At 34.9% G+C, this 22,987-nt stretch overlaps 1 protein-coding gene across 1 annotated transcript in view; it reads left to right on the top strand.

Annotated features, from left to right (window-relative positions):
- Positions 1-22,987, top strand: part of Col24a1 (collagen type XXIV alpha 1 chain) — a 393,162-nt gene that overhangs the window by 359,948 nt on the left and 10,227 nt on the right. Inside the window, exons 57-59 of the mRNA XM_046443140.2 lie at positions 17,079-17,144; positions 17,730-17,898; positions 22,582-22,691. Of these exons, the coding sequence (XP_046299096.1) occupies positions 17,079-17,144; positions 17,730-17,898; positions 22,582-22,691 (345 nt within the window). The remainder of the gene's footprint in view (positions 1-17,078; positions 17,145-17,729; positions 17,899-22,581; positions 22,692-22,987) is intronic.

Here is a 22,987-nt window from a genome sequence, read left to right as displayed (position 1 = left end):
GCCAATCCTTAAAAAACAAATGCCAAATGTCTTCTTTGATATAAAGAGAGCAACTAAGATCAGAACAGGGAAGAAGAGCATGAGGAAAAGATTAACATTAAACAGAGACGTGTGGGGGGAGAGAAAGGGAGAGAGAAGGGAAACTATGGAAATGGAAGGAGACCCTCATTGTTACACAAAATTACATATAAGATTTTGTGAGGGGAAAGGGGAAAAAAAAACAAGGGAGAGAATTAAACAACAGCAGATGGGGTAGAGAGGGAAGATGAGAGGGAAGGGGAGGGGGGATAGTAGGGGATAGGAAAGGTAGCAGAATACAACAGTCATTAATATGGTATTATGTAAAAATGTGGATGTGTAACCGATGTGATTCTGCAACTTGTATTTGGGGTAAAAAATGGGAGTTCATAACCCACTTGAATCAAATGTATGGAAGATGATATGTCATGAGCTTTGTAATGTTTTGAACAACCAATAAAAAAAATGGTCTATGTGGTGAATTTTATGTTGTAAATTTTACCTCAAGAAAGCAAACATTAAAAAAAATCAGTCTATCTTCAATAGTAAGGATGTTGTATAAAAAAAGTTTCAGTTTAATATATGTGTGAACCTTGTAATATAAAAGTCTGTTTCTTACAAAATAGATGTGTGTCAAGATAAGTTCGGAAACCTCTAGTCCAGTCCAACCCCTTCTGGAACTAAATTAGCTTGCTCAGGTTCCTAAAGAAGACCTAAAAGAACCTATTTCAGGAAAGGAAACATATGGCGATTCTGAATGTAAGAAAGGGTAATAATCAGACTTTAGTGTATGTTGTTAAGTTCTTAGAAACTAATAAAGAAATCTATTCTAGAATGTTAAGAGTTAAACAAAAGTGATTGGCAGGGTAAAGGAAAAAACAGGTTGGGTATGTGTGTCTTGGTTTGATGTATGAGGTGGAAACAATAATCATTTAAAATTAGTAAATGAGATAAGGAATTCTAAACTTTATCCCAATTAAAAGTCAAATATAGAACTTCAATTGGGACTTAAGAGGGGGCAGCTGCTGGTACAGTTCCCTAGAGCCAACAACACCTCCACATGGAAAAGGTGAAATTAATTCCTAATTAATCAGTTTTTCATTTCACCATCCAGTCATCTTGAGATTTCAGAAGTTTGAAAATACTCAAAATACTAAGGTGCCAAGACTAGATCTGTGTTCTACTCAAATAAATTAGGAGAAAATTGTGAAGATTACATTCCCTAAAATATAATGGATCCCCCTAATTCTCCTCATTATTCCAGACTGTGAGGTGACTCACTAAGTTATAACAATCTGGTCACTCTTCGTTTGTGTTTTTCATTTTACATGCTTGTTTTTAAAACATTGAGAAACTTTCATGTAGTAATATGTTCTCTTTAACTAGAGTACATAGAGGAAGCAATTTTCATGGACCCCCTCCTTCACTGTACTGAATGACTTCCTAGACAAATCCTCTTAATACAATCTGTCCAGGCCTTCCCTCCCTAAAGGATATCCTTGGAGAAAAAAATTAATAAATTCAACACATAGAATTACTGCTGTATGTTAAGCATAAACTGGGCTTTGGGAATAGAGTGGGAATTACAGAAATACAAATTCACTGAGAAAATTCACAAGTGACCTAGTGCTGTGAAATTCCTTTTCTTTCTAATGCCTACCCCCAAAAAATACTTTTAATAAGTTTCAATTTGCACTAATAGTGGTTAAAATTGCTGCTACATTAGCATGAATTAAGTACCAAACCATACACTACTAATCTAGTAATAGTCATTCCATTCTTCACTGCCACACACTCAAAGAAAATAAGTCAGTCATGTCACTTAAGAATACCTGTAATCTGTTCAATCCATTTCTGTTGGTAAGCACTTAAATTGTGTCTAATCTTTTGTAAATAACAAATGCCCTGTCGTTATACATATCACTTTACATAGGTATATATAATTTTCTGTATGTAGAATATCTATAGCACCATCTCCCAAAAGTGAGATGGTTGGCACTAAGAGATAAGGACCATATTTATTTATTATTTTTAATTACAGTAAAATATACATAACATAAAATTTACCTTTTTAACCTTTTGTAAGTGTAACTCAATGGCATTAACTACATCATTGTGCAACTATCACCACCATCCATCTCTATAACTTTTTTCATCTTCCAAAACTGAAACTCTGTATCCATTAAAGAATTACTCCCAATCTCTCCCTTTCCTAAGCCCCTGGCAACCACCATTCTGCTTCCTGTCTCTATGATCTTAACTACTCCAGGTAACTGCATTTAAGTCAAGTCATACAATATTTATTCTTTTGTGACTGACTTATTTCATTTTTAATAGTGACTTTGTGATTCATCCATATTTTACACATGTTAGAATTTCACTTCTTTTTAAGGCTAAGTAATATTCCATTGAATTTATATATTTTGTTTATCCAGATGGACAATTAATGTTGCTTCCACTTTTTGGCTAATGTGACTATTAATACTATGAATATAAATATATAAATATCTGAGTCCCCATTTTCATATCATTTGGGGGTATACCTCGAAGTGAAATTGTTGGATCATATAATAATTCTATGTTTAAATATTTGAAAACTGACATACTTGTTCTTTAGCCCCTTACTACTTTGCAGTCACACTAGCAGTGCACATGGGTTCTGATATTTCCACATATCACCAACGTTTGTTATTTTCTGTTCTTTTGACATCCATCATCATAGTGGTTGTGAAGTGGTATCTCATTGTGGTTTTGATTTGCATATTCCTAACAATTTGTGATGTTGAGCCTATTTTCATGTGTTTGTTGGCCATTTATATATATTATTTGAAGAAATGTCTATTGAAGTCCTGCCGCAGTCTGGCTGGGCACAATCAGGAGCCACTTGTCAAAAGAAACTAACTTTATTTTTAGAACCACACACGCCAAACAAAACAGCCTCTCAGGAAAAACCCTCAGAGCCTCAACTGCCACCACCGGCTTTCCACAAGCCTCTCTCTCCCACACAAGCTTCTCTCCACCTCCCACAATCCTCCTGCTCTTGAGGCCGATTGGCTGGGTCACGTGGGCGGAGCCAAAAAAGTCCCCCAATGAGCAGCTCCGTGGTCTGAAAGGGCAAGGAAACAGCCCAATGAGCATCACCGCAGAGGAGCCAATCAGCTAGATGTTGCTGGGGCCGAGGAGCCAATCAGCTAGATGTTGCTGGGGCCGCTGTGAGCCAATCATCAGCCGGCAGCTGGAAGTTTGCTGGCAGCTGGAAGTTTGCTGGGGCCCCTTCGGCTGTGGCTCTCAACATCGCCCCCTCTCTGTTTAAACAACAAGCATGTGACTTAGGGACCGTGCCTGCCTTAGGTTGTCCAATAGTACATATGGTCCTTAGGTTGGTACCATTGCAATTGGATCTTACCCGTCACTGACTACCGGTCCAGTATACAGCCACACCTGTGGAGAGGTCTTTGTACCAGCGGGGGGGTGAGGTTCTTTGCCTCACCTCTGTTGGCCCCCAAATTTTAGCTGGACGATCATGACAAGCAGAAGGGAGGAAGATACACCAAGCCAATTGACGGCTCCTTTTGGAAAAATTGTACCACCAATGACATCATCAGCAAAAATACCCCAACACTACCACAAGTCGCTGCACCAACAGATAGTTCACAATGCATACAGGTGAGCTCACAATGTGTCCAGGCAAGTTCTGCAAGCAGTTCAGTGATGGCTATTGTAGAAGCTGTAGATTGGTTTTATCTTTGACTTCACCAGCACTGGGATGAAGATAGGAATTCTGGCAATAATGGCTAAAGAAAAAATTATGTAACATTACAGAAGGCACTAAAAGAAAACAATTTTCTTAACAATTTACATTGTCTTCACTGGCACTGGGATGAAGATAGGAATTCTGGCAATAAGGGCTAAAGAAAAAATTATGTAACATTACAGAAGGCACTAAAAGAAAACAATTTTCTTAACAATTTACATTGTCTTCACTGGCACTGGGATGAAGATAGGAATTCTGGCAATAATGGCTAAAGAAGAAATTATGTAACATTACCGAAGGCACTAAAAGAAAACAATTTTCTTAACAATTTACATTATCTTTAAGAGAATTATTAAATATAATGAAAAGGAAAGGTGAAAGTAAACAAACAGATCTGTTAACCTTCTTTTTTGTTTACATATTAAAACAATCCTCAACAGTTGTTTACCCAATTTAAATTAAACCATATAAATCACGTGAAAAAAAATATTTGGATCCATTTTATCATGAGCGCTCATCATATATGATATATGGACATACGTACATTCAAACATATAACACAAAACACAAGTGTGCACACATAATATAATACATACAACACATAACATTATAGTAAAGGCCTTATAACTTTTTACAGGTGAAATCTCCATTGCAATGTTTAAAAACTCTATAGTCAAAAAATAGAACTGATCAGCAAAACATTAACCTAGGTCTGTATGAGCTCAAAAAACAAAATAGAACTTCATGATATGGCAAAGGGCAATAATAAAATAGATATTGAAAAAAGCATCCTGGTTCTGTTGCAGATGTAAGAATAGCCAAACTGGAGTTTTGGATATCAGTTGTTATGGATTTGAGCCAAATCATCTTCTTTTTGGTCTGTAGAAATCGCTTTAGTTAATCTTTCTGGAATCCAAATCGGCTGCTGTTCTCCCTGTGGAAACACATAAACAGACCCCCGACTCCAGACAATCACTGGGTCAGGACCTTGGTTAATCTCTCTGGAATCCAAATCGGCTGCTGTTCTCCCTGTGGAAACACACAAACAGACCCCCGACTCCAGACAATTACTGGGTCAGGACCTTTCCATTGTCCTGTTAGAATATCCTTCCAAAGTACCTTGGGCTTATGCACATTTTTTGGACACATATGCCTTTCCGCAGCACTAAGTCCTGATGAATCCAAATTTAAAAAGTTTAGAGTAAAAAGGGTTATTTTAAGTTTATCTTTGGGGAATATATACCCCTTCCCAATTCCTTCTTTTTGCTTTAATAAGTACATTTTAATAGTTTGATGAGCTCTTTCAACTATGCCTTGTCCCTGTGGATTGTATGGGATTCCTGTTATATGAGTAATGCCAAATGTTGAGCAAAATTGTTTAAAAGAGGTAGAAGTATAACCAGGGGCATTATCTGTTTTTAACTGTTTTGGAACACCCACAGTGGCAAAATTTTGTAAGCAATGAGCTATAACATCTTTAGTTTTTTCTCCGGCATGAAGGGAGTCCATCAAAAATCCAGAAGAAGTATCAACTGTAACATGCAAATATTTTAATTTTCCAAATTCTGGCAAGTGTGTGACGTCCATCTGCCAAATATGGTTAGGTATCAATCCTCTAGGATTGACTCCAAGATTAACTTGTGGTAAAAAGGTCACACAATTTTGACATTGTTTTATTATTTGTCTAGCTTGTTCCTTAGTTATTTTAAAGCGCTTTTGTAAAGTATTAGCATTGACATGGAACTTTTTATGAAAATTTATAGCTTCTTCTAGTGTAGAGAAAATATGTATGTCATGTGTAGTTTTATCTGCTAAATCATTGCCCAAACTAAGGGCTCCAGGCAATCCTGTATGTGCCCTGATATGTCCTATAAAGAATGGATCTTTTCTGTCCCAGATTAGACTTTGTATAGTGGAAAGCAAAGAGAAAACAGTAGAAGAAGGGGAAATCCTACCAGCATCTTCAAGAGATACTATAGCATTAACTACATACTGACTATCAGAAAATAAATTAAATACAGAATCTTTAAACATCACAAAAGCTTGTAAAACTGCATGAAGCTCTACCTTTTGAGCTGATTGTTTGGGTACTAAAAATGTAAAAGTTTGATCAGGGGTAACTACTGCTGCTGTACCATTATTTGACCCATCAGTGAATATATTTGGAGCATTCGTGATAGGTGTTTTTCTTGTCATTTTTGGAAAAATTACAGGATGCAATGACCAAAAAGACAATAAAGGATTAGATGGTAAGTGGTTATCAAATGAAACATTAGATTTGCACATGATTATTGCCCAAGTATTTAACTCATTAGCTAACTCATCAATTTGATTCATAGTATATGGAGTAATAATTTTATTGGGAGAAATTCCAAACACTCCCTTTGCTGCTTTTATTCCTTTGAGTATTAATTGTCCTACAGCCTCAGGATACCTAGTAAGAATAGTGTTAGGAGAATAAGATAAATGTATCCATAATAATGGACCTTCTTGCCAAAATACTCCTGTAGGAATATTTTTTGTTGGTAGTACAATAAATAATAAAGGCAAACTTATATCAATTCTATCCAAATGCATATTTTCCATATATGTTTCAATGATTTTTAATGCCTTTCTTGCTTCAGGCGTTAACATTCGGGGTGAATTTGGATCTGATGGACCTTTTAGGATATCAAATAAAGGTCCCAACTCTCCTGTTGGTATACCTAAATAAGGCCTTATCCAATTTATGTCTCCTAATAACTTTTGAAAGCCATTAAGTGATTTGAGTTGATCTACTCGTATTTGAATTTTTGGTGGATGGACCATGGTTGAGGATAATAGAACTCCTAAATAATTAATTGGAAAATTTAATTGTACTTTATCTATTGCTATCTCTAGATTATAATTTTTTAATAAGTTTGTAAGTGTGGCATAACATTCTAGCAATGTGTTTTTATCTTTGTGTGCTAATAATACATCATCCATATAGTGAAATATTTGTAGTTCAGGATTTTGATTTCTAAGTGGCTGGATTACTTTGTTAACATAAATTTGACACATAGTTGGGCTGTTAGCCATCCCTTGAGGGAGTACTTTCCATTCATATCTCTGATCAGGACCCTCATGATTCAGTGCAGGGATAGTAAATGCAAAACGTGGACTATCCTCAGGATGGATTGGAATTGAAAAAAAACAATCTTTAATATCTATAACTAAAACATACCAGGTTTTTGGCAAAGCAGACAACTGAGGAATCCCTGATTGAGCAGGTCCCATAATAACCATCTCATTATTAATGGCTCTTAAATCTTGCAATAATCTCCATTTACCAGATTTCTTTTTGATGACAAAAATGGGAGTATTATGGGGAGATACAGAAGGTTGTATATGTCCTTCCGCTAATTGTTGTTTGACCAGGTCATGGGCTGCTTGTATCTTTTCTTTAGTCAGGGGCCACTGAGGAACCCATACTGGTCTTTCTGATTTCCAAGTAATTTTTATTGTCTCAGTGGCCCTTTCTGAAAATCCAACCCATGTCTTTCTGTTCCTTGATCTATTTGTATTGGTGCTGCTATACCTTGTTCTTGTTTTTCTAATCTTTTTCCTTTCCTAAAACCTTGTCTAGTCATAATAGTGGGTGCATTTTGGTTGATGTTATTTGTTAATGTCAAACCTAATTGATCTAGGACATCTCGTCCCCATAAATTTACGGGAAGATGATCCAATACATATGGCTGTATAGTTCCTTCACATCCTTCAGGATCCTTCCAATCTAATACCATTGCACTTCTATGGGGATTAGTCGCCACTCCTAGGCCTCGAAGCGTTTGAGTGGCTTGTTGTAATGGCCAATGTTTTGGCCATTCTTGACGAGAGATGATGCTAAGGTCTGCACCTGTATCCAGTAGCCCATTAAATTCATGTCCTTGAATATTTAGTTTTAGCATGGGGCGAGAATCTAAATTTAAAGAAAGCATAGCCCAATCTACACCTGTGGAGCCTAATCCCTTGGAACCTCTTTCTACAGTACGACTGGAAAATTTATCATGTAGGCTGGGTATTATTAGTAACTGTGCTATTCTATCTCCTGGTGAAATTACTGATATACCCTTTGGAGAACTGGCTATAATTTTTATTTCACCTTCATAATCGGGATCAATTACCCCAGGACTTATCATAAGTCCTTTTAGAGTAGAAGAGCTGCGTCCCAATAATAAGCCTACTGTTCCTTTGGGAAGAGGTCCTTTCACCCCTGTGGGACTGCTCTGGCGGAGGCGCAGATGTCCAACCCTGCGCTCCCTCTGGTTTGTCTGATGAGGGATGTGATGGACAATGTGTCCTGGGCACTACCCTGATGGGGTTGCTGGGTTCCTCCAGTGCTCCGTATATTTGTGGTTTTGGGCCCCGGAGCATTGGGCCCCCCTGTCCATTTTTTGGCAATGGAGCCCGATGCCTTTCTCCACGATATCGTGGATAAACACCTGGTCCTTGTTCGTTTTTTGATAATGGAGTACCCTCTATGGTGGTTTGAGAACGGCATTCATTAGCCCAATGTCTCCCTCTACGGCATCGTGGGCAAATACCTGGTAATCTACTCCTTTGATACCTAGTTTTGTTAAACCCTCCTCCAATGGGGCAATTCCTTTTAAAATGTCCTGTTTGTTCACAATTGTAGCATGTTCTTGGCCTGGCATCTAAAGCCTGTTTTACTGCAGCTGCCACAATTTGCCCTTGTTCATTAATGTCTCTGGCATCTAAAGCCTGTTTTACTGCAGCTGCCACGACTTGCTCTTGTTCATTAATGTCTCTACATAATTTAATATATGTGTTTAAATCTTCATGTTTCCATGGTCTAATGATATCTCTGCACCAACGATTCGCTTGCTCATAAGCCAGGTGTTTTAGTAATGGCATTGCTTGTTCTGTATTCCCAAAAACTCTGGTAGCTGTTTGAATAAGCCTATCTACAAATTGAAGTCCTTTATCCAGGTTTTTAGTTTTTGTAGTGCTAGAGTTCAAACCAGAGCCTTGTGCATGCCAGGAAAGGGCTCTACCACTAACCTACATTACCAGGCTGCCTGTTTTTGTTTGTTTGTTTGTTTTTTGTTTTTGTTTTTTAATTAAGTGCTTGGTGTTTTGTTGTTGAGTTGTAGGAATTCTCTATATCGCCAAATATTAATCTCTTAACAGATACATGATTTGCAGATATTTTCTCCCATTCCACTGGTTGCCTATTTCACATTTGATATTGTCCTTTGATACAAAGAAGCTTCTTAAAATATTTTGAGTAGTCTAATTTATCTATTTTTTCTCCAGTTAACTATGGTTTTGTTGTCATTCCAAGAAATGATTGCCAAATTCAGTATCATAAATCCTTTCCCTTGTTTTCTTCTAAGGGTTTTACAGTTTATGTTTAGGCCTTCAGTTGGCATTTAGAGTTAATTTTTGTTAATTTTATATCTGATAGAAGATCCAACTTCATTCTTTTGCATGTGGATATCCAGTTTTTACATCACTATTTGTTGGAAAAATTGTTCTTTCTTCATTGTCACCCTTGTTGAAAATCATTTGAACATATATGTCAGGATTTAGTTCCAGACTCTCTTCTATTCCTTTGATTTATGTGTCTGTCTTTATGCCAGTTCAAAATTTTTTATTACAGGCCCTTTGTTGAAAGTTTTGGAATCAGGAAGCATAATGCCTCCAACTTTGTTCTTTTAAAAGAGTATATTGGTTATTTGGAGTCTATACTACCTTTTATATTTACCTATATAGTTACTTTTACCAGGGATCTTCATTTCTTCATGTGAATTCAAGTGTATGCCTACTGTTCTTTAATTTCAGCCTAAAGAACTCCCTTTAGTATTTTTCTGGAGGAGGTATGCTATGGATGAATTCTGTTTTTATTTCTCTGAGAATGTCTTAATTTTTTTTTTACTTTGGAAGGATGGTTTTACTGGATATAGAATTCTTGTTGGCATCCTTTTATTTCAGCACTCGATATTGTACCCCACTGCTTGCTCACTCTGTGGTTTTCTGAGAAATTAGGTATTAATCTGACTGAGGGTCTCTTGGATATGATGAGACTCCTCTCTTTCTGCTTTTAAAATTTTTTATCTTTATCTTTAGCATTTAACACTTAGTGATGTCTGGGGAAGTTCTTATAGATTAATTTGGGATGTTTTCAACCTTTGTTTCTTCAATATTCTCTCTCTTTCTCTCTTTCTTTCTCTCTCTCTCTCTCTCTCTTTCTTTCTCTCTCTCTCTCCCTCTCTTTCTCTTTCTCCCTCCCTCTCCCTCTCTCCCTCCCTCTCTCTCCCTCTCCCTTTCCTTCTCCCTCTCCCTCTCTCCCTCCCTCCCTGTCTCCTTTCCTCCCTCCCCTTCTCTTCCCTTCCCTTCCCTTCCCTTCTGAAACTCCTATTATGCATATGTCAGTGTCTTTGATAGTGTCCTACAGGTCTCCAAGTCTGTTCATTTTTCTTTGTTCTTTTTTCTTTCTATTCAGACTAGATAATTTAAATAAACCTGCCTTTATGTTTGTGAATTCTTTCTTTTGCCTGTTGAAGTCTACTGCTTAGCCTGTCTACTAAATTTTCGTTTCAGTTATTGTACTTTTTAACTGCAGTTTCTATTTTATTCTTTTCTATAATTTCTGTCTCTATATTGGCATCCTCTATTTGGTAAGACATATTTATCAAACTTTCCTTTACTTCTGTATAAATTGTTTCTTTTAATTCTTTGAATATATTTTTAAAAGTCTTAAAATCTTAAAGTCTTTCTCTGTTAAGTTCAAAATCTGGGCTTCCTTAGGGATAGTTTGTATTGATTGCTTTACATTCCCCCCTTTATATAGGCCACACTTTCAGGTATCTTTGTATGTCTTATAATATAGTCATCTTTTGGTATCCTTAGGGAATTGGTTCCAGGATCCTCCCCTCAATACCAAAATCCATGGATGCCCAAGTCCGTTTTATAAAATGATGTAGATAACCTAAGCACATTCTCCCTTATACTTTTAAATTATCTCTGGATTACTTAGCATAATATAAATGCTATCTAAAATGCTATCTAAAATATTTTGAGTAGTCTAATTTATCTATTTTTTTCTAATTTATCTATTTAGAAAAAAAATATCTATTTTTTAATTTATCTATTTTTTTCTAATTTATCTATTTAGAAAAATTTATCTATTTTTTCTAATTTATCTATTTTTTTCTCCTGTTAACTATGGTTTTATTGTCATTCCAAGAAATGATTGCCAAATTTAGTATCATAAATCCTTTCCCTTATTTAGGGAATAATGACAAGAAAAAAATCTGTACATGCTCAGACACAAAAGTTTTTCCAATATTTTCAAACCTGAGGATGCAGAAGTCACAGATATAGAGAACCAATTGTATTTTTGTTGAAAACTGGACATTTTAAATAATGAAGTGTGGCATCTCTGGAAATCAAACTCTTTCCCCAAAACTGAATTTGTTGTTGTTGTCTATTTAGTGACTTTTCTGAACTATACAAAATCATACACTTTGGCATATGCAGACATTGAAGTTTTGCTTAGTTAGCTTAATGGTCAGCTAATTTCCTTTAGAGATTCTTAAAGACCAGAACTAACAAGTCTCCCAGTTTTTACTCAGCCAGGCAATATGACCATAAGGTCTTTTGTGGGGGTCTGGGACGGGGTGCCAGGGATTGAACTCAGGGGGATGTGACCACTAAGTCACATCCCCAGCCCTATTTTGTATTTTATTTAGAGACAGGATCTCACTGAGTTGCTTAGCATCTCGCTTTTGCTGAGTCTGGCTTTGAACTCACTATCCTCCTAGCTCAGCCTCCCAAGCTGCTAGATTACAGGTGTATGTCACCATGCCCAACTGACCATTATGTCTTAACTTTCACTTCCTGCTGTCATAGAGCCTCAGTGTCAGCCAGAAGAGAGAGTTTAAGGCCTTCCTAGGTCTTTCCTTTGCATTTACATGAATTTTTAGATTCTCAGACATTTGTCAGAACTTTCCAAAGTCTCTGCGGATATTTCATTCCCCGGCTTTTCTTTGTAAACTTTTGGTTAACCTATTGTTTGTTCTACCTGTTTTCTACAGCTTTAGACAACTACAGAGTTAGACAATTGTCTAAATGTTGAAAAAATGCTCCTGGGGAAATAGTTGTGCATTGTATGATTTCTAAGTCAAGTAAAATAAAGACAGCCTTGCAAGTAGTGTCTTCAAGGGAACCACCAGAAAACTCAAATAATAACAATTTGCTGGAAATGAAGCTTTAAAAAAACTCCAGTCCCATTCTCTGTTTGGTTTTCACTTTTTAATTTTGTCAAAATTCATAATTACAACAAATTTAGTTTAAAGGTCTGGGTCTCATATGTGATTCTAGAATTGCACAACACCTTGTTCTATAAAGTAGATTGATTATTCTGATGAACCAAGCAGAAGAGGTTGGCTTACCAGGCAGAAAGGGCTGAAAAAAGCAGAAACAGAAAAAATAGGGATTCATCATTTTAAAGTTACTTTCTTTGTAGGGTTAATAGAGGAATTCCTTACTACACTAACTCAAGTTGACTGGAATCTCCTATTTTGTGCAAAACTGGCCCATTTCAAAATTTAATTTGATTATACATGGCACTTATCATAGATTCCATTCTGGTTTGTTCCAGTCCTTTGGGGCTTAGTCCAAAAGGCTAGTCCAAAACACTGGCCTCCCATAAACTTTTAACAATTTTCAGGGCTACTGCCAAGCTCAAAAGATGGGTTGAGAATACAACAAGTTAAAACTCTACAAACTTTACTACTCTTACCAAAATTCAACTTTTTATTAAATAAATGCTCCTCAAATTGTTTCAAGCATTCTGTTAATGTTCATAATTCTGAAAAACTTGGTGGCAATTTTTGCCAGTTTCCTTTTTGCTTTTATAGAGGAGAGAATCTGAGAGGTCATTACTCTACCATTTTTTCTGATTGTTCCTGAGTCTCTAATCATGTCTTTTTACATGTACATGTAAACATGAGTATGTGCCTTTTTAATATTGTGTATAATGAAATGGAAGGCGTTATAAAGTACTTGTACAGTACACTGGAGGTTGTGTTGTTGCCTTAAAAAAAACCAATGTGCAACTGTCAGAGGAGCAAACTAAACTAACCACTTTTATCATGAAAGATCATTTTTACATAACACACTACCAGTTTTATTAAGACATGAATATTTGGCAGATATTTTCTTTAAAAAGAATGAAACAAGAGCCAGGCACAGTTGGTGCACACCTGTAATCCCAGCAACTCAGAAGGCTAAGACAGGAAAGAGGATCACAAGGTCTAGGAAAGCCAGCCTCAGCAACTTAGTGAGACCCTGTCTCAAAAATTAAAAAGGACTTGGGATATGGCTCAATGGTAAAACATGCCTGGGTTAAATCTCTAGTACCTCCACTAAAAGAGAGAGAGAGAGAGAAAGACAAAGAATTAAAGGAGCCTGTCATGTCAAGAAAAAGCACAAAGAATTTGATATCAGTGATAAATTTAAAGTTTTCAAGCAAAAGTAGGAATTAAAAACTGAGCATAGTGATGCACACTTGTAATCCCAGTGATTTGGGAGTCCAGAGCAGGAGGATCACAAGTTTGAGGTCAGCTTCAGCAATTTAGAGAGACCCTGTTTCAAAATAAAATAAATAAATAAAAAGGGCTGGGGATAAAATTTAATGGTAGAGCACCCTGGATCTAATCCCTAGTACTGCCAAAGGGGGAAAATTGGGAGAAGCTTGTATTTATTATGAAGAATTTGATAACTTTGGAGTGCATGTTTTTCTGATGAGATTGGTGATGATGTTAACAAATGTTATGAAATGTGTTAATGTTTGAAAGATCTGCGTAATTCCATGAAGGTTTTCTGAGTGATCAGTCTATAGTGTTAACAAAACCATGCATAGGTAAAAACTGTTGTCAAAGTTCAAGATAGACCATTGGATTTTAATATAAAAGGGTTCAGGGTGTTCACAGATAGGGTTCCAGTTTTCAGATTGGCACCTTCAAGAAACTACCACCTGCAGGGCATGGTAATCCCCAGCCACTGAGGAAGCTCAGGCAGAAAGATTGCAAGTTCAAGGCTAGCTTCAGCAACTTAGTGAGACCCTATCTCAAAATAAAAAATAAAAAGGACTGGACATACACACGAATTGGTGTGAATATACTATGTATACAACCAGAGATATGAAAAATTGTGCTCTCTATATGTAATAAGAATTGTAAAGCATTCTTCTGTCATATATAAATTTAAAAAAAATTTAAAAAGGACTGGACGTAAAGAAAAATGAGATTATGTCATATGCAGGAAAATGGATGGAACTAAAGACCGTTATGTGGGCTAGGGATGTGGCTCAAGCAGTAACACGCTTGCCTGGCATGCGCAGGGCACTGGGTTCGATCCTCAGCACCACATAAAAATAAAATAAAGATGTTGTGTCCACCGAACTCTAAAAAATAAATATTAAAAAATTCTCTCTCTCTTTTCTCTCTCTCTCTCTCTCTCTCAAAAAAATAAAATAAAATAAATACCATTATGTTAAGTAAAATAAGCTAAACTCATAAGGTCAAGGGTTGTATGTTCTCTTTCATGTGCAGAAGGTAGAGAGGAAAAAGGAAAAGAAAAGTGAAGTGAATCTCTTGAAAATCAAAAGATCAATAAAGGAAAGGGACCAAGGAGTGGGAGATGAGGAGTGGGGGAAGTGATGGGGAGTGATTTTGACCAAATTATATTGTTATATTGTGTGTGGATGAATAAATCCCATCATTATGTACAACATAATATACACCCATAAGACAATGTGGAGAGGGAAAAAAAGAGCCAGGGACCACCAAAGTGCATCTTACTCAAGCATTCATACTCCCTCTTCCTTTGTGTGTGTGTATCCTGTTCTATTGTTTGCTTTTTAAAATAAATCTCCTTGCATTCCTAAATAAATCTCTGCTTGCACCTCAAAAAAAAAATGGGAGGCTGGGGATGTAGCTCAGTGTCAGAGTGGTAGACTGGTAGAATGGGAGAAGAACACAACATATACTACTTGTTGAGATTTGGTATAGTAGCAAAGAAGAATACTGATAATTATCTGAAAAGCTACTACAAGACTCTTCTTTTTTCAACTACATATTTCTGAGGTCAAACTTTCTTCATGTATTTCAACTAAAATAAATATTAGAGTGCTTGCCTAGCATGCATAAGGCCCTGTGTTCAATCCCCAGCACTGCAAATAAATAAATAAATAATATGTCACAACTGATTTAGTTCAGGAGAAAATATAAGAATTTAGCTGTCATCTACTGATCTAGGCATTCAAGAGCTATATAAAAGCATAAAACAACAAAACCCTTTCCACTATTTTTCTTGTTTTGAAAAATAGTTATTTTCATAAAAATATTTTATGTATATTAATATATAATGGGCTGGGCATGGTGGAACATACCTGTAATCCCAGTGGCTCAGGAGGCTGAGGCAGGAGGATCTCAAATTCAAAGCCAGCCTCAACAACAGTGAGGCAGTAAGCAACTCAGTAAGACCCTGTCTCCAAATAAAATACAAAATAGGGTTGGGGATGTAGCTCAGTGGTTGAGTGCCCCTGAGTTCAGTCTCTGATACCCCACAAATATATAGCCTTATTTTAAGCAATTAGCATGTATATAATTTAAAATTTTACATTTGTGTTTCAATTATGGTAAATATCAAGTTATAACTCATATAAGCAAAAGTTATTTGAGGTGCTTAATAATATTTTAAAAGTGCAAAAGGGTTCTGGTTCTGAAAAGTTTGAGAACCATTATGCTAGTTGTTCTAATGAATGATCTTTTAATCACCAAGAGAAGACCAAATGATATATAAAGGTGGCTACCTTTTAGCACTCAACTCAGTTTTCTATTCATTTTATTGCCAATATTTTTGTGTGGCCCATATAAAAAAAGCTGCTCATTCCCATAAGCAAGATGGTGAGAGTTACTTGATCCATAGAGAACATTTTAGGGTAACACTTTTTGCTGCTTCTTGAGTAGGTCATGTCTCACAGCCTTTGAGCATGGTTGTTTCTTTTGCTTGAAAAGCTCTCCTACACTTTCCCTAACAATCCTTATTTGTTGTTCAGAAATTTTGACTTAACTATCACTATCTTAGGAAACCCTTCCCTGACTTATGCCTCCTAACCTTCTATATCCTCTAGATTTGATCAACTCAATTTCTCTTGTAGGTTCATGCACCTTTCTTTATAGTGTATATCACGGTATATAATGATATATCTTTAGATGGTTTGATTAATGCCTGTCTCCCCTCTAAACTTAAGCACCACAGGACAAATTTCTTTTTTGCTTACCATTTTACCATCAATATCACAGTGTTTGGTAGTGTGTGTATATATAAATATATATATATATATTTATATATACACACACATACAGAATGAATCAATTATTTTCCAATATGAAAACCACATGTTGAGGCAAGGAAGAGTGCATTTTATTGATTGTTACATCATTTTAACTAGTCTTTCAGATTATCGACTGTTCAAAACGGTTTCTATTGTATGGATTTCCTAGTTGTTTTTTTTTTTTTTTAAAAAAAGGTATCTCAGCAGTACAGTCATCCTGAAAGAAATTAGATTGCTGGAGTCCCCTACACAGATGTCATTTCCCAAAATCTTCTCCCAACTCATGTTTCTTAGCTTCCTAGCTTACTTTTTTTAATTACAGGAATACTTTTACTAATGGTTATGCTGAATTTTTCTCTAAAAATATATTTTATTAAATACAGGAGTAGATTGGATTCATGTTTTATTATTTCTTTTGGGACTAATGGTACATTTTCCAACTTCAGAAATTGTTTTTAAGACCACAGAAGTATCAGATTAAACTAATGTGGTGACTACCTCAGGACAGTAGTATTTTATTCTGTTTCCCTTCCAAGAATGTAACTGTTAAAAATTATTACAGTTATTTATTGTTCACTTTACAATTTATTAAGTGAGGGGATTATATTTCATTCTTCTTCCAGCTGAGTAATAGTGTATGTGTGTTTTTTTGAAGCAGGCACAAATAGTTTTTCATATTAGGGCTCTAGATTTTGGTCCTATTTTAATTAGGAGACCTTTGAGATCTGGATAAAGGAAGCATATTGTCCTTTTGATAGCCAGGCAATATTTGCAAAATCTGTCTAACCATAGAGTTACAAATTCCTTTCAGATAAGTTAGTATACTTTAAGAGCAGTGCTTTCAGAATTTACAGCCTTTACTTGAGAACATTCAGTGTTGATCTTATTGCTGATTTCAAATGGTTTTGTTTTACACAGAAACAAATGGATATCAATGCTGCTATTCAAGCCTTGATTGAATCAAATACTGCTCTACAGATGGAGGTAATATATCTGACTTTATTTATATTGGCAATATCAATATAAAAATTAAACAGGAATTTTTGGAGGCCAAAATGTAGCATTATCTCAAAGACTATATTTAAAACAGATTGAAAACATGAACCCATTTTCAAGGACAAAGTATAATTAAACATGATATGCATAGGATATTTTATAAGGAAAATAGTTAAAACAAAAATGTTATGTTGTTAAGGACTTACATGTAAGGAATTTGGTGCCATTGAAGAAAACAGTTAAATGAAATTAACTATATTTCTTAAAATGAGATAACCTATCATCACCTTTATTTAAACTTGTTTTATTCAAAGTGTAACTTAAAAAGCATTATACAGTAGGCATAATAACTCTTTTTAAGTCTATATCAGCTTGAAAACTAAACTTTCAAGTATAAATTTAATCTCTTTGTAGGATCAAGGTCAATAAAACATATACTATATGTTATGCTTAAATATAAACCACTCTCTGCATCCTACCCCCAAGTCACTATATACAACTAGGAACACAGTTTTCTTCCATGATAGTCATTAGGGTTTTACTGCTTATATGATTCTTATGATGACTTGGCAGAGCTACCAGAATACTGAAGTGACTTTAATCGACCACAGTGCAGAGATATTCAAAACCTTGAACTACCTTAGCAATTTACTACACAGCATCAAGAATCCCCTTGGCACAAGAGATAACCCAGCACGAATCTGCAAAGATTTGCTAAACTGTGAACACAAAGTATCAGATGGTAAGTTCTTAATTTCCTCAGAATCTGATTGATGTCTAACTTAATTCCATCATTTCAGTGCATTTGAAATTTACAAAACATTCATTCCAAACTTTAGTTATTTTGATAAAACACTGGCAGAAGCCATTTTAATGTCATAAAAACAAAAACAAATACCCAGAGGAAGAAATATTTCTGATGTCACCCCACTCCTAGCTATATCATTTGCTTACATTTTGTATTTGGAATGTATCACATTCATATTAAAAATTAAAATATATAAAGCTGGCCTTTGGGTTGACCAACAGGAGCATCTGTAGAACTTGGTAATACAGGACCACCAAAGTTGACAGTATCATGAAGGATATCATAAAGCCCCTTCCACTGTGCTTTCTAACAGTATAGTTTTTGTACAAAACAGAATTTAAATTCCCATCCTAGAATCAGTGACCATGAAGATGGAATGGTTTGTAATTCTTAGAAGTTTTTCATCCTTATATGGATAATCTCAAGTGCATTAACAAGGAATGCAAAAACAAATTTAGAGTAAAACCATCAAGGAAAATTTTTAAACCAAGAACAGCAGACATCACCTACATTGGAGAAACTCTGCTATTATTTTGTTTGGTCTGAAGTCAACTGTATAATGAATATTATTTCATTTTTTCTAAAAACTCTACTCAATAATACATTAACTATATGATAATTTGAAAAACAACTAGATTATGTTATTTCATAGGTTAGTAGTCTTTATTTTAATTTTAATTTTTATATACAAATACACATGTCACATTCATTTATATATTCATATCAAAAAACATGCTTTAATTCTAGAAATGCAGTGAAATGTTCACTCTATTTATATTAATAAAATATTTAACTTTTATAGATACTTTCTACCCTATATCAATATAAAAACTAAAATAATATTTATAAGTATAACCGCCCATAATGATTGTAAGCTTGATTCCTTCCCATATTTGAGAGCATAAATTAAATAAAATCAGTGTCAAATCAAAATTTAAATTGTGTCTTTTCTTATAGGAGAAATAGCTAAGTGATGTGAAATGTGTACAAAGAAAGGTCTTTAGGTCCCCAAATACTTTCATCATTGGAGATGACAAGAGTTATACAGGAAAAGGAACAGGATAAAAAGTGGAGTGGAGAGTGTAGTTTCAAATAAAATGGCCTCTCTGAGAAAGTGACATTTGAGAGCAGTAAGAAGGAGAAAAGAGAGAAACTCCAGGAATCTAAGGAAAGAGCTTTCCAGACTTAAAGCACAAATGTAAAAGCCTTGAGCCAGGGAATATAGTTGGCATGTTCTAGGTTTAGCAGGAAGGCCAGTGTGACTGGAAGAGTATACCTAAAGACTTATAAGAAACTAAGTCAGAAAGATATCAAGAAACCAGATTGTGTAGGACCTGCTAGACTACTCAAAAGTCTCCAACTTTTGAGAAACCATTGGAAATTTTTTAACAGAGAAATGAAATAAATTGACTTTGATTTTTAAAGTATTGCTCTACTTGATATAATGCTTTGATTTTTAAAGTATTGCTCTACTTGATATAATGAGGACACGGGTAGAAGCACTGAGCTATTGAAATCACCCAGGAAAGGGAAAAAAAAAATGAACAAACCCAGAAGAGATAATGATCAGCTGGATCAGTTGATCCCATGTAATCAACTCTATAGTCAGCAATGGTCAGAATTTTGATTCTGTTTTCAAGGTAAAGCCAGCAGTTTTTGTTGACAAATTAGGTGTGGGCTATGAGAGATATAGAATGGTAAAAAAATGACTCTAAGCTTTGGAATATAGAAGAGTGGAGTTGTTGTTAGTAGAAATGGAGAAGACATCAGACTTCAAGAGAAGGAACTGTGGACAGAAGATAATAGTTCAATTTTAGATATATTTAGTTTGAGACATTTAGTTTGACATTAGATTTTCAAGTAATACTGTCAAGTGGGTAATTGGCTATTCCAGTAAGAGGTCAAGAGAGGCCAGGAGTAAAAATTATGAATGACATTCATAATATAAATTTCATGTTATACCTTAACTACTTAAGATTACCTAAATCATAGGTAAAGAAAGAAAAGAGGTCTACAAACTGTGTCCTAAAGCAATCTAATATTTAAAGATCAGGGAGGTGAAAGAGAATTCGCAAAGAAAATTAAGAAGAAGCAATCACTAAGATAGAAGGAAAACCAGACAAATGTGGTATCTTGGAAATCTAAGAAAAGGTTTAGAGGAAGGTATCAACTGGATCAATGTCAACAAGGTAAAGACTTAAAAAAAGAAAAACTATTGGATTTAGCACTTCAGAGATCATTGATGACCTTCACTAAGAACCATTTAGAAAAATGGTAGTGATTAAAACCTCATCAGATTTTAAGAGAAAATGATAGAAATGAAGTAATTCAAATTACCTGTACAAAACAAAAATTCTTTTAAATTTAAAAGCATAAAATAGCTAACAAAATAGTGAGGAACTTTCAAGCCAATATTTTGAATATTTATAGTAAAGAACTATGGGTTTTAAGCTGGGTAAAAAAAGAAGTAAACAAATGCTCATGAGGGACATGAAAAGGTGATAGTATCAATGATAAGATCAAAGAATTACTAGAGTCAAGACATTACAGGGAGTAAGCTGAAAAGAGAAGGGAGGCAAAATTATGAAGGAGATACAGTTGCAGGTAATAACAAAGGCTAAGGTATGGCTTTAGAGTTAATAGTTTAAGTTATGGGGTAGATTATTGGTGGTAAATTAAGGGGGAATGGTACACTGCGAGGAACTGAGAAGCCAGGTTATTGGAAGTATCATTCACATGGATTTATAATTACCAAGAATTCAAAAATTAGGTCATAAATAGATTTTCTGAAAGCCATCACAAGCCAGAAGCTAAAATCTTCAAAAAAAAAAACATTCATTGATTTCACCAGGAAGGGACAGTGGGTGATATAACATGATGAGTGTTTAGGGAGAAAGCGCGGGGGGGGGGGGGGGGGGGAATGGTCTGCAGTTAGCAAAAAGGACACCTTCCAACCTCCAGGCACAGTGTTATAGAGGTTGTTGCAGAAGTTGAAAGGGTTACAAGGGAAGCAGTGTCCTCAAGGGAGAGCCAGTTTTAAGTTAGAACATTTAGGCTCACAAAAAATATATTATGATATAAAATGTTATCTATACTCCACATATCTTAAAAGAAGTTATGAATCCCCATCACTTCGTCATTGTACAACACAATGCCTAAAATCAAAGTATTCCCCCTCATATAACAATGAGAGTTTTCTTGATAGAAAACCTTTCATAAAATTGATATTAGCTCACATAGTAGGAGTAAAGCATGTCTAGGAAGAGAAAAGATGGTGAGTAAAGATCTATATTGACTCCCTTAGATAAGACTGGAAGGCTACATTAGATTCTGGTGAATAATCCAGCAATAATTTCTACAAACTTTAAAATATTCAGAATCCTGAGGAAAGGGGACTAAGAAGGGTGGCTGTCCTTTACCCCATTCTTCTATATTTCAACAGTTTAGTGGTTCTCCAGATGTGTTCTGTGGACCAGAATTAGATTTTTTTTCAAAATGCAGATTCTCAAGCCTTACCCCAGACTTAATAAATTGGTCACTTGGGTGATAAGGCCCAGCCATATGTGTTTTGTCATATGGTTCAAAATTTTCTAAAATTTGAAAATCACTACATTAGAGGACAGTCCCTACCCTTTATGCCACCTATTCAGCAAGTATGCATTTTGGAGGATTAGTAGAGTAAGAACGAGGAAAATAACTAAAGGATGTTTTTCAAAGTTAGAGGAAGCCCATGATGAACTAGAGAAATCTATGTGGTAAAGATGAAATGGAAAAGCATCTTACCTATTATAGAAAGTGACATTTGACAAAAACTAGTTGTTTTACCTTTTGAATGAAAGACACTGGGACTGCCTTTTTAAAAAACTCTTATCCTTCATATTTGAAATATAATCCTATTTCAATATTCAGAGTCTATTATTCTGGAATTAAGATGCTAACACAGTGCTTTTCAGTCTAAGTATTTCCTCTAATCTGACTTGAGGCCTTTATTTATTCCTGGGCACTCAGTGGATACAAAGATTGGCAGGCTTACCCTAACTACAGACACTTCTGTTTTTTCCACTTACAAATCTCAAGAAAGCACAGAAAATGATGGCCATTTAATTGAACATTTTTCTTTCTGAAACCCCAAAAATAACTGTTTTATTCTATTTTTAATTATTAGCATTACTCATAAAGATATGCTTTCATTAGAGAAATTAAAGTTGTTTATATATATACACATATATATACACAAAAAATATTTATGTTTAACTCTATAATACAGAACAGATACCTCATTAACTTTAATTTCTCAATTAACTTTAGACAATTCACTTTTAGTTAAGCTTTTGTTTGTGGTATGAAGCAATAAATTTAGTTATTCTATCATTGTGATTATAATCATGAAATGCCCTTAAATAGGTGTCTGAAAAATACAGTTTTCAGTGTCAGTTTTTTACAATTCTTGCAGTTTTCATTCATTCACTAAATATAAATTTTTATAATCTTTGAAGTATTTTAACATGTAAGACTGGGGTAATATATAAAGAGTACATTATTATACATATCATAGTTTATATTTATTATACATATCATGACACCTAAGTAACTTTGCATTTTACTATGAATTAATAGGAAAATATTGGATTGATCCAAATCTTGGATGCCCTTCAGATGCTATTGAGGTTTTCTGTAATTTTAGTGCTGGTGGCCAGACATGTTTATCTCCTATTTCTGTGACAAAGGTATGTATTAAATTTTAGAACATATTCACAGTATCTGTAAACAATTATTTTTTAAAATTTTGTCATTTCACATAATTATGAATTTTAAGCATGAAGTCAAGGTATTCTTCATTCTTTATCATGTATGAGAAACAGGTGTTTGTTTTTAAAAACATTGAATCAGTGACATTTGGCATTTTGATTATGTGTTTTCATGATTGGCTCAGTTTGACTTTTCTATTGATCATGTTTTTTTTATTCCTTAAAAACTTGTGCAACATATGTTGTTTTTATACATGACATACATTAGAAAGAAC

The sequence above is a fragment of the Marmota monax genome, unplaced genomic scaffold (assembly GCF_021218885.2).
Source record: "Marmota monax isolate L192 unplaced genomic scaffold, Marmota_monax_Labrador192_F-V1.1 WCK01_AAM20220418_F8-fsc00046, whole genome shotgun sequence".
Taxonomy (NCBI): Eukaryota; Metazoa; Chordata; class Mammalia; order Rodentia; family Sciuridae; genus Marmota; species Marmota monax.
The sequence above is the reverse complement of the archived record's forward strand: the minus strand, read 5'-3'. Positions and strand labels throughout refer to the sequence as shown.